Raw genomic sequence first — 15,019 nt, 5'->3', positions numbered from 1 at the left:
TCCTGTATCTTTGAAAATAAAGATACATTTTTTTCTTAATTTTCACTCAAAAAAATGTAAAAGGCAAGCTTGAAAGCTCACAAATGTTTAACAACTGATAAATCATACAAATAATTAAATTACCTAAATTATGTCATTGACCTTAAATATGTCTATGTATCCTGTTTTTTTAAAAGATTTATTTATTTATTTCCCTTCCCCCGAACCCCGGGCCCCAGTTGTTTGTTCTCTGTGTCTATTTGCTGCGTGTTCTTCTTTGTCCGCTTCTGTGGTTGTCAGCGGCACGGGAATCTGTGCTTCTTTTTGTTGTGTCATCTTGCTGTGTCAGCTCTCTGTGTATGCAGTGTCATTCCTGGGCAGGCTGCACTTTCTTTCGCACTGGGCGGCTCTTCTTACGGGGCGCACTCCTTGCGCGTGGGGCTCCCCTACGCGGGGACACCCCTGCATGGCAGGGCACTCCTTGCGTGCATCAGCAATGCACATGGGCCAGCTCCACACCGGTCAAGGAGGCCTGGGGTTTGAACCACGGACCTTCCATGTGGTAGACGGACACCCTAACCACTGGGCCAAGTCTGCCACCTGTCTATGTATTTTTAAACCAAAAAGATACAAAGGCAGTAACTATTTCAAATTAACTTAAAAAGCCAACTGTTGCATAAAAGACTCTTTGAGGAATTGATTTAAACATCTCATTCCAAAGGGAGATAAATTTTAAAAAATATCATTGATCTAATACAGAATATTTACTTACTCCCACATTCAACTTCAGGTTCCTCTAATCCAGTATGTAAGGTACCAATGTTAATTTCATTTGGCACTGGAGATGTTTCCATTTTGTCAGGTGCCCCAGTCACAGCATCAGTGGTTGTTTCCATTAAGTCTGGGCTATCTAGCAAATCAATATTCAGAAGCAAGCTGTAAAAGTAACAGAGAGCTTACTTGGACCAAGAAATTAAATTGAAAAGAGTTAAAAATAAAAACAAAGGGGGGTGGATGTGGTTCAAGTGGTTGCACCTGGGTTTGGTTCCTGGTGCCTTCTGAAATAACAAGAACAAGCAAGAAGCAAAACAAATGAAAAAACCAACTCAGGGGAGCCAATGTGGCTCAAACGGTTGAGTGCCGGCTTCCCACATACAAGTTCTGGGCTCAATCCCTAGATCCTGGTACCTCAAAAACAACAACAACCAAAAATCATGATTGGAAAAAATCCACAATAGAGTATTCAGCAGAGTATTAATCAGTATATGTGAATAAAGAAACTCCCCGAGGCAGGGGAAAGAATCATCAGTAAGAATTGGAGGGAACCCGGGCACTCACACTGGACCAAGATCAGTATTTGTGTCCACACTCGGACTGGAGAATGTAATTCATAGGGTGCTGGGTAGGTGCTCAAGTAGGTCTTGCCTCAGTAGTACGGGGACACTGAGAAATGCTGGAGACCCACCAAATGTATTATAAAAGCAAAACAAAAATTTTCAAGTAATGTAACTACAGCCCAGAACACAGCTTAAGAAGATGTACAAGGATACAAAAATATCCAGCAAACAAGAAAATTCACAATCTCAGGTGTTTACTCAAAGATTGCAGGGATGCAGAGGGGCAGAAAAAGATAATCCACACTGAAGAGAACAATGAATCAACTGAAATCAACTCAGGACTAACACACGTTAGATTTAATAGGAAAGGGCATTAAAACATTAACACAACTGTATTTCTTATGTTCAAAAAGATAAACAGAGATCTAGAAGATAGAAAAAAGACTCAAGCCAAACATCTAGAGATGAAAACAACAAAACCTCAGATTAAAATTATACTGGATAGGAATAATAGCAGACTAGACATTACAGAAGAAAAGATATTGAACTCAAAGGTATAATGACAGAAACTGTCCAAAATAAAACATAGAAAGAATGAAGAATGCAAAAGAAAATGAAGAATCAGTGACCTGTGGGACAATTTCAAGTAGTCTCATTAGACTTCGTGTCCCAAAGTAGGGACTGGGGATGGAACGGAACAAATATCTGAACAAACAATGGCTAAAGTTTTTCCAAATTTAATGAAAACTATAAACCCACACATCAAAGAATCTTAATGAACCCTCCCAAGCACACACACAAAAATTGGAATAAAACTATACCAAGGAAAAGAAAGTCTTAAAGTAAACATGATTGACCCTCACACTTACTGTCAAGTGATTTTTTAATACAATAAACTTCATATTTAAAGAGGCTTTAGATTACAGAAAGGTTACACTGAAAGTATGAGATTGCCATGTACCACTCTCTCTCCCACATCATCGCCTAATTTTTTAAATATAAATGTAGCAGTACAATTTATTATGATGGATTAGCATGGACTTACTGGTATTCTAATACAGAATTACTGTGACTCTAGCAATGGAAGAAATTATATCATTGATGTGGACACAGTGGCCACGGGAGTTGCTGAAGGTAGGGAGAGTGAAAAAGAGGTGTGATATGGGGGCATTTTTGGGACTTGGAGTTGTCCTGAATGATATTGCAGGGACAGATACAGAACATTATATATCCTGCCATAACCCACTGAATGGACTGGGAGAGAGTGAAAACTACAAGGTAAGCCATAATCCATGCTGTGTAGCAGTGCTCCAAAATGTATTAATCAAATGCAACAAATGTACCACACTAATGAAAGAAGTTGCTGATGTGGGAGGAGTGGAAGATGTGGGGAGTAGGGTATACGGGAACCTCTTACATTTCTTAATGTAATATTTTGTGATTTATGTATCTTTAAAACAAAGATAATAAAAAAGTAAAAAAAATTTATTATGATGTATCTGTAAAAGCCACTCATTTAAAAAAGCACATTTTCAAAAAATCAACATGAAATAGAGAAGCAAAGGATAACGATGACAGCAGTTTCCTCATCAGAATCCATGCAAACTAGAGAACAGTGGAACAACATCTTCACAGTATTGAAAGAAAGCAATCAACCTAAATTTTATATCCAGCAAAAAAACCTTTCAGGACAAAGAACACTTAGGTCTATACCCAAATGAAAAATGACAACATATGTCAACACAAAAACTTGTACATGAATGCTGTATTATTCATATTAGCCAAAAAATGGAAACAACCCAATGCCCATCAGCTGATGAATGGTTAAATAAAATGTGGTATGTGCACATAATGGAATATTATTTAGCAATAAAAAGGAATGAAGTTCTGATACATACTACAACATGGATGGCCCTTGAAAACATAATGCTAAGGGGAGAAAGTCAGTCACAAAGGACTACATAAGGTATGATTCCATTTAAGTGAAAGGTCCAGAATAGGCAAATCCATAAAGACAGGGGCTGAAGGATAGGCTGGGGTTGAAGGATAGGCTGGAGAGGAGTGCATATGAAGTTTCTTTTAGGGGAGACAAAAATGTTCTAAAGTGAGATGGTGATGATGGTTACACAACACTATGAATACACGAAAAAAATACTGGACACTCCAAATGCAAAATATAATATGTGAATAAAGCAGTTTTTTTTAAAAGGCAAAATAAAATATATCAGACATACGGAAGAATTCATGACCAACAGACCCACAATACAAAAACTGTTAAATGAGGACCTTCAAGCAGAAGAAAAATATCAGATGGAAATGTGACCTAAACAAAGGAATGAAGAGCATTGGAAATGGTAACCTTTGTTACTCTTCGGCCATCACCAATAGCCTAGCTGTATGGCCCAGTCTCAAACTGGACTATTCTTGACCAGCCATTATGGGATGCTTTGCTTTGGCTGTGCATAGCCAACATCTGCATCATCTGGCCTAACTTCCTCCATCACATCTTGGCACACACTGACCTCTCAAGACGACTAAAGGGCCGTTAACCTTACCCCTACCCCTGCTCTTAAAATTGAAACTGTGTCACCTGGTCTGACTTTCTATTCTTGGGCCTATCTGACATCAGGACATCTTAGCCTGGCCCACCTATCATCCTGGATTTGGACAAAGGGCTTCCCTTGCCCCATTTAATTTAGTTGCGCAGTCTATCCGGCAATGCCCACTCTGTCAGCAGGACCTACACCATGCCTTCTCCCGCAGTCACATCTGGAGAGGCGGTCAGCCACACGCCAACCAGCAGGTCGATTTTATTGGAACACTCCCACAAGGAGCAGGTTTCACCAAATACACCCTCACCATGGTCATCATCTACACTGGACTATTCCTTGGCAGCCCTGAATGTCATTAAAATGTTAGCAGCCTCCATCCTGGCCCCTTTTGGGACTCTTCGGTCATTCAGTCTGACCAGTGCCCCCACTTCACTTCTACGGTTACCCAACAACAGACACTGGAAAATGACATCACTTGGGGCCTCTACCTTCCATATCAGCCAACAGTGGCCACAGAAACCAAGAGCATGGATGGGCTGCTGAAGAAGTCCTTGCAGGCAGGCTGGTGGCTGGAGTCCTTCCTGCATACACCCACGGTATTGGTCCAAATGAATGTCCACCGTCTGGAGCTCATGACTTCTCACCTCCGTGGCTTGACTGTGGACCATCACTTCAGCATTCTTGCCTCTTCCTCTTGCCAACCTACCAATCCTGACATGGGACAAATGGACCTTAATGCTCCCACAGCCATCACCACCAGCCTTAGGACAGGAGCCCTTGGTGCATGTTTTGCTTGTCTGTTCTCTCAGGGACACTCTCCATACCTTCAGATCCAGATCAACAAATCCCTCGGACATGGGCCTCCCCACAGGGTCTCCTTACATCTCTCTTTCTAGTTAAAAAATTTAGAGAGATCAACATGCCACTGGAAACCCTGCATCTGATTCTAGCTCTAGACAATGTGCTGCCACACAGGGTTCTCTGGGAACCTTTGCCAGGTGCCCCTCTTCAGTCAAAAGTGAACCCATCAATCACCAGCAGCACTAGAAACACCACCTGCCTGATGCCAACACTGGTTTCCAGTAACAGACTTTCATGGGCAGCTTAACTTATCCAGGATGCAACCAACACAATCGCCCACGCTGCTGTTGCCTTTTCTTTTGCCTACTGTTGCTAGTGACCTTGGCGAGCTTCCCATTATACAAACATCTTGTCACCAGAGAGACTAAGTATTGGGAACCTTGCTGCTGGGATCTCCTGCTTAGTGTTGCTGTCTCAACTGATCTTGCCATGCTCATCACAGACTCCAGATGCACAAGCCCCGCTCCACTGATGGGCATCATTGGGGACACTTAAAAAATTTATTATTAGAGAATAACAATACATTTTTATCATTTTATTTTGTGGGTTTACAGAAAAATCATGCACAAAATACAGGATTCTCCTTTGCTATTATTAACACTTTGCATTGGTGTGGTACATTTGTTACAACTGATGAAAACACATTTTTTAAAAAAGATTTATTTTTATTTCTCCCCCTTCTCCTCCTTCCCCCTGCCCTGCTATTTTTGCTGTCTGTATCCATTCACCGTGTCATCTTCTGTATTTATTTCTCTTTTTGCTCTTCTCATTTTTTCTCCTCTAGGATTCACTGGGATTCAATCCTGGGGACCTCTGATGTGGAGAGAGGTTCCCTGTTAGCTGCGTCATCTCAGTTCCTGCTTTCTGCTGTGCTTCACCTTGACTCTCCCATTCATCTCACTTTTGTGGCATCATTATCTTGTTGCGTGACATACTTGCATGGACACTGGCTCACCACGTGGGCACTCTTGCTATGTGGGCACTCAGCTTGCCACACAGGTACTGGCTCACCTCGTAGGCATGTTTTCTCTTCTTGCTTTTCACTAGGAGGCCCCAGGAATCGAACCCAGGTCCTCCCCTATGGTAAATGGAAGCCCTACCACTTGAGCCACATCTGCTCTCCAAAAACACGTTTTTATAACTATTAACTATAGTCCATGATTTAACTTAGGGCTCATTGTGTAATGCAGTTCCATGGATTTAAAAAAATATTTTTATTCTATTAATATATGTACAACCTAAAATTTTTCATTTTAACCACATTCAAACATGTATTTCGATGTTATTATGTTCACAATCTTGTGCTACCATCACCACCATCCATAACCAAAACATTTCCATTGTTTCAACAGGAACCTTGTACATTTTACATCTTAAATCCTTATTCCCTATCCCTACCCATTCCCTGATAATCTACTAATATATTCTAGATTCATACTAAGAGTTTGTGAGGTTTTACTATGGCATACGGTCTCATGTTACATTCTTTAGCTTTCCTTTTAGTAATTTACATGCCATTAGACTTTCCCTTTTAACCACTGTCATACCATATAATAGCACTGCTAGTTACAAACATTAAGTTTTGCTTTAACCTTTTCTATTCATTTCGAAGAGTAACACAAATCCTTTTTACCAATTCTGCACTAATTAACCCTCACTTTTCCATTCTCTAATATCATTCTATTTTCTGGTGACCCATATTCAAGTTAGTAGCTCCATAAGATTATACAATATATTTAGTTCATAACACTGCATCATACATTTGTCCTTTTGTCTGGCTTGCTTCACTCAACATAATGTCCTCCAGGTTCATCTATGTTGTCATATGCTTCATGACTTCATTTCTTCTTATAGATGTGTAATACTCCATTGTGTATATATATACACCACAGTTTGTTTATCCATTTATCAGTTGATGGACACCTGGGTTGTTTCCATCTTTTGGCAGGTGTGAAGAATACTGCTCTGAACATCAGTGTGCAGTTGTCTGTTCATGCATACACCTAGAAGAACTATTGCCAGGTCATGTGGCAAATCTACATTCAACTTCTTTAGGAACCGCCAAACAGTCCTCCGCAGTGGCCATAATCATTCTACTTTCCACCAACAGTGAACAGGTGTTCCTATCTCTCCACATTCTCTCCAATACTTGTAGTTCTGTCTTTATAATAATGGCCATTTTAATAGGCGTCAAATAATAGCTCATTAAAGCTTTGATTTGCATTTCCCTAATTGCTTAATGATATTGAACATTTTTTCATTTAATTTTTTGCTATTTGGACAAATGTGTATTTGCCCATTTTTAAATCAAGTCATTTGTCTTTTTACTATTTAGTTGAAGCATCTCTTTTTTTATTTTTATTTTTTTCCTCTCTCTTTTTAAATGTTCATTCAAACATTTAAAAAAACATTTTTAAAAACAAATTTTAAAAACATTAAAAAAATTTGAGGTCCCCACATACCCCCCACCCCCCTCACCCCACTGCTCCCAAATCAACTACCTCTTTCATCATCATGGGACATTCATTGCATTTGGTGAATACATTTTGGAGCACTGCTGCAACCATATGGATAATGGTTTATATTGTAGTCTACACTCTCCCCCAGTCCACCCAGTGGGCCATGGCAGGACATACATTGTCCAGCATTTGTCCCTGCAGTAGCACTCAGGACAGCTCCAAGTCCTGAAAACGCCCCCACATTATATCTCTTCTTCCCTCTCCCTACCCTCAGCAGCTACCATGGTCATTTTCTCCAAATCAATGTGCAGCATCTCTTTATGTACTATGGATATTAAACCTTTACTGGACATGTGATTTCCAAATATCTTCTCCCATTGAATAGGCTACTTTTTCACCCTTTTGACAAAGTCCTGTGAGATGCAAAAGTGTTTAATTTTGAGGAAGGGGAGAGGAGGAAGAGGAGAGAAATAAATAAATCCTAAAAAAAAAAAAAGGATGCTGAATTTTGTTGAATGCCTTTTCGGCATTGCTGAAGATGATCACCTGTTTTGTTTTGTTTTCCTTCAATTTGTTAATGTGATTTATTACACTAATTGATTTTCTAATGTAGATCCATACTTGCACACCAGGAATAAATCCTACCTGGTTGTGGTGTATAATTCTTTTCATATGCTGTTGGACTCTATTTGCAAGTATTTTGTTGAGAATGTCTGCATCTATGTTCATTAGAGAGACTGGTCTATAATTTGTTTTGTATTACCTTTATCTGGCTTTGGTATTTGGGTGATGCTGGTTTCATAAAATGTGCTAGGTAATTTTCCCTCTTCTTCAATTTTTTGGAAGAGTTTAAACAGGACTTGTATTAATTCTTTTTGAAAATGTTTGGTAAAATTCACTTAAGAATCCCTCTAGTCCTGGACTTTTCTTAGTTGGGAGATTTTTGATGACTGATTCAATCACTTTAAATGTGATTGGTTTGTTGAATTCTTGTATTTCTTGTGGCATCCAGGGTATGTTATTTGTATGTTTCTAGGAATTTGACCATTTCTTCAAGGTTGTCTTGTTTATTGGTATACTGTTTCTCATAATATCTTTTATTTTTTTAAAAGATTTATTTATTTCTCTCCCCCCCCCCCAGTTGTCTGCTCTCTGTGTCCATTCACTGTGTGTTACTCTGTGACCACTTCTATCCTTATCAGCGGCACTGGCAATCTGTGTTTCTTTTTGTTGCGTCATCTTGCTGTGTCAGCTCTCCCTGCGTATAGTGCCATTCCTGGGCAGGCTGCACCTTCTTTTGCGCTGAGCGGCTCTCCTTATGGGGCACACTCCTTGCGCTTAAGGATCCCCTATGTGGGGGACACCCCTGCGTGGCAGGGCACTCCTTGAGCACATCAGCACTGCACGTGGGCCAGCTCCACACGGGTCAAGGAGGCCCGGGGTTTGAACCGCAGACCTTCCATGTGGTAAGCGGATGCCCTATCCATTGGGCCAAGTCCGCTTCCCTCTCGTAATATCTTACGATCCTTTTTACTTTTGTGGGGCCAGTTCTAACTTCCCTCCTTTCATTTCTGATTGCATTTATTTGCATCTTCTCTCTTTTTCTTTTGTTAGTCTAGCTAGGGGTTTGTCGATTTTAATGACCTTCTTGAAGGACCAGATTTTGGTTTTGCTGATTTCCTCTACTGTTTTTTTTGTTCTCCATTTCATTTTTTTCTGCTCTAATCTTTATTATTTCTTTCCTTCTGCTTGCTTTGGGGTTGGTTTGCTGTTCTTTTTCTAGTTCTTCCAAGTATTCACTTAGGTCTTTGATTTTAGCTCTTCCTTCTTTTTAAAATATGGGTATTTAGGGCTATAAATTTCCTTCTCAGCCCTGCCTTTGCTGTAACTCATAGGTTTTGAAATGTGTTCTCACTTTCAATTATGTCCATATATTTATACTAATTACACTTACAATTTTTTCTTTGACCCACCAATTGTTTGGGAGTGTGTTGTTCAGCCTCCACGTTTGCAAAATTTTCCCTTTCCTGTCTATTATTGATTTCCAGTTTCAGTCCATTATGATCTGAGAAGATACTTTGGATAATTTCAAACTTTTTCTATTTATTGAGACCTGCCTTGTGACCTAATATATAGTCTATCCTGGAGAAAGAGCCATAAGCACCTGAGAAGAACGCATAAACTACTGTTTTGGGATGCAACGTTTTGTCTATGTCTGTTAGATACCTAGCTCTTTTACCATATTGTTCAAGTTCTCCCTTTCCTTATTGATCTTCTGTCTGGTTATTCTATCTAATGATGTGAATGGTGTGTTGAAGTCTCCAATTATTATTGTAGAGATATTTATTTCTCCTTTCAGTTTTGTCAGAGTTTCCACATGTATTCTGGAGCAACCTGGTTAGGAACATAGACATTCATGACTGTTATTTCTTCCTGATAGATCGTTCCTTTTATTAATATATGAAGGTCTTCTGTATCAAGTAACTTTTTTGCATTTAAAGTCTGTTTTGTCTGATATTAATATAGGTACTCCTGTTCTTTTTTGGTTACTATTTGTGTGGATTATCTTTTTCCAACCTTTCATTTTCAGCTGGCTTGTATTCCTGGGTCTAATGTGTGTCTCTTGTAGGCAGCATATGGATGGCTCATGTTTTTCTGTCAGCCTCTATTTTTAGATTGGGGAGTTTAATCCATTCACATTCAATGATATTACTGTAAATGCATTCTTTACATCCATCATTTTATTCTTTGGTTTTCTTATGTCATATCTTATTTTCATCTGTCTTTTTACTCTTTTGGCTATCCTTACTGCTTTTCTTGCTTTCTACATTCTCCTCCAAGCCTCTCTTCTCTATTTTTCTTTTGGGCTGTAAGGCTCCGTTTAATATTTCCTGCAAAGATTGATTCCTTTTTCAAATAAACCCTCCTTGTTTATTTTTGTGAATAGTTTAAATTCATATTCATACTTGAAAGCGCAATTTTGCCAGATAAAGAATTCTTGGCTGGCACTGTTTTCTCTTGCAGTATCCTAATTGTATCATACCACTGTCTTCTCACCTCCATGGTTTCTGATCAGAAATCTGCACAAAGTCTTACTGGGCATCTCTTGTATGTGATGGTTTGTTTCTCCTTTGCTGTTCTCAGAATTTTCTCTTTATCTCCAATGTTTCACATACTGAGTAATATGGGTCTCTAATTAGGTGTATTCATATTTATTCTGATTGGGGTATGCTGTGCTTCTTAGACATGTAAGTTCATTTCTTCCATGAGTGTTGGGAAATTTTCACATTATTTCCTCAAACACTCTTTCTGCCCCTTTTCCCTTTTCTTCTCTTCTGGAACTTCCACATGTGTTGTTGCATTTTGTGTTGTCATTCAACTCTGAGTCCCTGCTCAATTTTTTTCATTCTTCCTCTCTTCCAGTTCAGCTGTTCTGTCTCCTGTACCACTTATTCTTTGATTTTTTAAAAAGATTTATTTATCCCCTTCCTGCCCCTGTTGTCTGCTCTCTGTGTCGATTCACTGTGTGTTCTTCTGTGCCTGCTTGTCTTCTCTTTAGGCAGCACTGGGAACCGATCCTGGGAGTTTCCGGAGTGGGAGAGAGGTGCTCAATCTCTTTCACCACCTCAGCTCCCTGGTCTGCTTTTGTCTCTCCTCTCTGTCTCTTTTTGTTGCGTCATCTTGCTGCACCAACTCTCCACTGGGCCAGCACTCCTGCTCAAGCCAGCATTCTGCATGGGCCAGCTCGCCACTTGGGCCACCTTGCTTTCACCAGAAGGCCCTGGGAATCGAACCCTGGACCTCCTGTATGGTAGATGGGAGCCCAATCACTTGAGCCACATCCTCTTGCCTCACTTATTCTTTTTTCTATCATTTTGAGTCTGCTGTTGTATGTCTCTGTGTTTATCTCCTTTTGTGTCTTTCATCCCCATGAGGTCTGTTACTTTCCTATTTGGGTTTACAAATTCTTCTTTGTGCTTGTTCAGTGTTTTATTTTTTTTTAAATTTCTCTCCCTCTTCCCCACCCCCCCCCCCCGGGTTGTCTGTTCTCTGTGTCTATTTGCTGAGTCTTCTTTGTCTGCTTCTGTTGTTGTCAGCGGCACAGGAATCTGTGTTTCTTTTTGTTGTGTCATCTTGTTGCGTCAGCTCTCTGTGTGTGCGGCACCATTCCTGGGCAGGCTGCACTTTCTTTCGTGCTGGGCGGCTCTCCCTACGGGGCACAGTCCTTGTGCGTGGGGCTCCCCTATGCGGGGGACACCCCTGCATGGTATGGCACTCCTTGCGTGCATCAGCACTGAGTGTGGGCCAGCTCCACACACGTCAAGGAGGCCCAGGGTTTGAACCTTGGACCTCCCATGTGGTAGGCGGACACCCTATCCATTGGGCCAAATCTGCTTCCCAACCCTTAATTTATTTTTTTAATTTATTTTCTCTCCTCACCCCCCAGTTGTCTGCTCTCTGTGTCCATTTGTTGTGTGTTCTTCTGTGACCGCTTCTATCCTTATCAGCGGCACCAGAAATCTGTTTCTTTTTGTTGCGTCTTCTTGTTGTGTCAGCTCTCCGTGTGTGTGGTGCCATTCCTGGGTAGGCTGCACTTTCTTTCGTGCTGGGCGGCTCTCCTTACGCTGTGTACTCCTTGCGCATGGGGGGCTCTCCTACGCAGGGGACACCTCTGCATGGCACGGCACTCCTTGCACGCATCAGCACTGCGCATGGGCCAGCTCCACACGGGTCAAGGAGGCCCGGGGTTTGAACCGCGGACCTTCCATGTGGTAGGCAGATGCCTTATCCACTGGGCCAAGTCTGCTTCCCCTTAATTTATTTTTAAAAGATACATTGATCACACAAAACATACTGTCTTGGAACTCATTCATTTGATTTTGGAAATCTGTATGAATCTCGTTGTTTAATTGTCTCAAATGCTGCGTTCCATCTGGGTATTTGATATATTCCTTTGCTTGGGCCAACTGTTCCACTTTCTCAGGATGGCTTGTAATTTTTTGCTGATGTCTAGGCATCTGATTAGGATGGTGCATCTACTCTGGTGCTCAATTTCTCTCTTTCATAGGGATTTAGTGGCAGGAGGTTGTGTGTTACTGCCGTTCTCTGATTCTTGGTTAAACCTTTAGGATTGTCCTTGTTAGTTGCTCGAATCTGGGCCCTGGGCCCAGTAATGGGTTGCTGACCCGCTTCCAGTCTTGGGGAGAGGCTAAAAAGGCTGGAAGAAGCTCTTTTATTTCCTTTTAATTTCCTCATGTGCACTTTCGAGGCCCGCCAGCAGATGGTGCTCTTCAGCAGCCCTCTCAGTCCAAAGCTCGTCAGAGTCTGCTGCAACAGGGACTAGATCAGTGTGATAGAGGTTCTTGCCTGAAGGCTAAGAGCCAAAGTAATTCAAACTGTCTCCAACTTTACTGGCAGTCCCCTCTTTTCCCAGGTAGGGAACAATTCCACTCCCCTCTGCATCCTCAACAACAAGTGCTGGTCAGTGGCAGGAAGACTGACAGGGTGGGATGTGCAGCTCCCAAGGCAAACAATGCTGTAGCCCACCCACCTGGAAGGGCTTGTGGGACACGGGGAACCAAAGTTATGCGTCAACAGCTGTTAGCCTTAGGCTGTGCCCCTCTTTCTCCAGTTTCCTGGGGTGGTGGGTCCCTGCAATCCCCTTTGTCTTCAGCCACAGGCGCCAAGGCCAGAGAATTCAAAGTTTTCTGCTTTTAGGTTGGAGGATGGATGCTGGCGGCCACAACTGCAGGTTACTTAAGATCTTAACATCAAGGTTCCTTTCCTGTGCTTCTTTCTCTTTTGGGATAGGTCCAGCCTTTCCCTGGTGTCCTAAAAACTAGAACATTTTTTTTTCCAGGCTGTTTCTGCCTGTCCTCTAGCTATTTTTCTGTGAGAGGAGAAATCTGCCATCTTCTCTTATCTCTGTTTCTTGATTTTGTAACCTCCTGATGATATGACGATTTTTTTTGAGCCCGGTCAGCCATCCTATCAGGAATGTCCATCTAAGGTCAATGAGCTGTGGAAGGCTGTCTTGTTTTGGGCTTGTGCTTATCAGTTGCTTTGGAGTTCTTCTATTTACAGGAGTGTTAATGTACCTTCTCTTTCCTAGAAGGCAGAACTTCTCCCTCATCCCTATGTTTAAAGCGGGTAATCTTTTGCTCCAGGCTGTATGCCTCAATAGTTTCTTACACTGTTTTCATTGTGGTCTCAAGCTGCTTTTGCCAGGAGGGCAGATCGTGGGAGGGGAGGGCATGCTGGTAAAGAGTTTCCCATGTCAGTCTTTCCCAGCTAGAACAAGGTGGCACAGACTGGCTCCAAATTGTCTTGGAGAGCAGATAAGGACTGGCACCAAGAGCTTCTTGACCGGCCCAGAAAGTGCAACTCTTGAACTATCCCTCACATCCCTAAGGAAGCATAGAATCTTTAAGTATCCTCTGCTGCCTTTGTCCAGGGCATGTTGGAACAATGCCTATCCTCAGAGTCAGGCCCCCAGCGATCTAAAATTGCTATCAAGAGCCATGATCAGTCCTTGGTAGCTACGTAGGATAGCTAGCACCCAAGACTCATAAATCTCCCACTTAAGTAGGGGTTCTTAACCTTTTTTGTTCCCCAGATCCCTTTGCCAGTCACATGAAAACCATGGACCCTTACAAAGTTCACATTATACTGTGCATTATTTAATCAATGTATCACACACACACCAACACATCCCCACAAGAATAATGTTTGTTTTTTTTAAATTTTCAATTCTAGCTCATGGACCCCTTGTTAAGAACCCCTGCCTAAAGAAAATCAAGCCTTCAATTATGAATTCTACCAAGCATTTAAAGAGAATACCAATTTTTCTCAAATTCTTTCAAAATAAGGGAATACTTCCTGTCCTGCTCTATGAGTCACCAAAGTCAAATAAAAACATCACAAGAAAAGAAAATTACAGACCAACATTCCTTATGAATAGAGATGAGGAAATCCTCAACAATATACTAGTAAACCAAATCCAACAATATATTAAAAAGATTATACACCATAGTCAAGTGTGACTTTTCCCATGGCTCAATGTAAGAAAAATCAATTGATGTATAACACATTATACTAACAGAACAATAGAAAAATGTGATAATCTCAATTAATGGAGAAAAGGCACTTGGTAAAATACAGCATCTTTTCATGTAAAAACAGAAAACTAGGAAAGGAAGGAAATTACTCAATATGGTAGAGGGCATGTATGACAAACCAACAGCAAACATCATATTCAACATGTAAAAGACTGAAAGCTTTTTCTCTAAGATAAGGGAAGAGAAAAGAATTCCTATTTTAACACTTAGACAAGAATGTCTGCTTTTAGCACTATTATTCAACACTTCACTGTAAGTTCTAAGCAGAGTAATCAGGTAAGAAAAAAAGATATAAAAAGCATTCAACTTAGAAAGGGAGTAGTAAAATTATCTTTATTCATAGATGACATGGTTCTATATATAGAAATTCCCCCAAAACTAGGAAGCTACACCTAATAAGCAAATTTAGCAATGTTGTGGGGTACAAAATCAACATGCAAAAATCAATGATGTTTCTATATACCAGCAATGAACAATCCAAAAAGGAAATCAAGAAAACAATTCCATTTAGAATAGTATCTAAAATAAATATCTAGTAATAAATTTAACCAAGGAAATTTTTTTAAGAAGTGTACACTGAAAACTACAAAATATTACTAAAGGAAACTGACAAAGTAAATAGACATCCCATGATCATGGATTGAAAGACAATATTAAGATATCAATACTACCCAAAGCAATCTATAAATCCAACACAATCCCCATCAAAGTTC

The 15,019-nt window shown here is 40.7% G+C and overlaps 1 protein-coding gene across 2 annotated transcripts in view; it reads right to left on the bottom strand.

Annotated features, from left to right (window-relative positions):
* The window catches only part of EPB41L5 (erythrocyte membrane protein band 4.1 like 5), a 183,149-nt gene that overhangs the window by 44,970 nt on the left and 123,160 nt on the right, over positions 1-15,019 (bottom strand). For both annotated transcript variants that reach the window (XM_058301152.2, XM_071216495.1), the window contains exon 17: positions 752-915. In XM_058301152.2, coding sequence (XP_058157135.1) covers positions 752-915 — 164 coding nt within the window. The remainder of the gene's footprint in view (positions 1-751; positions 916-15,019) is intronic.

Source organism: Dasypus novemcinctus, chromosome 7, assembly GCF_030445035.2.
Source record: "Dasypus novemcinctus isolate mDasNov1 chromosome 7, mDasNov1.1.hap2, whole genome shotgun sequence".
Classification (NCBI taxonomy): Eukaryota; Metazoa; Chordata; class Mammalia; order Cingulata; family Dasypodidae; genus Dasypus; species Dasypus novemcinctus.
This window is presented reverse-complemented; position numbering and strand designations above follow the sequence as displayed.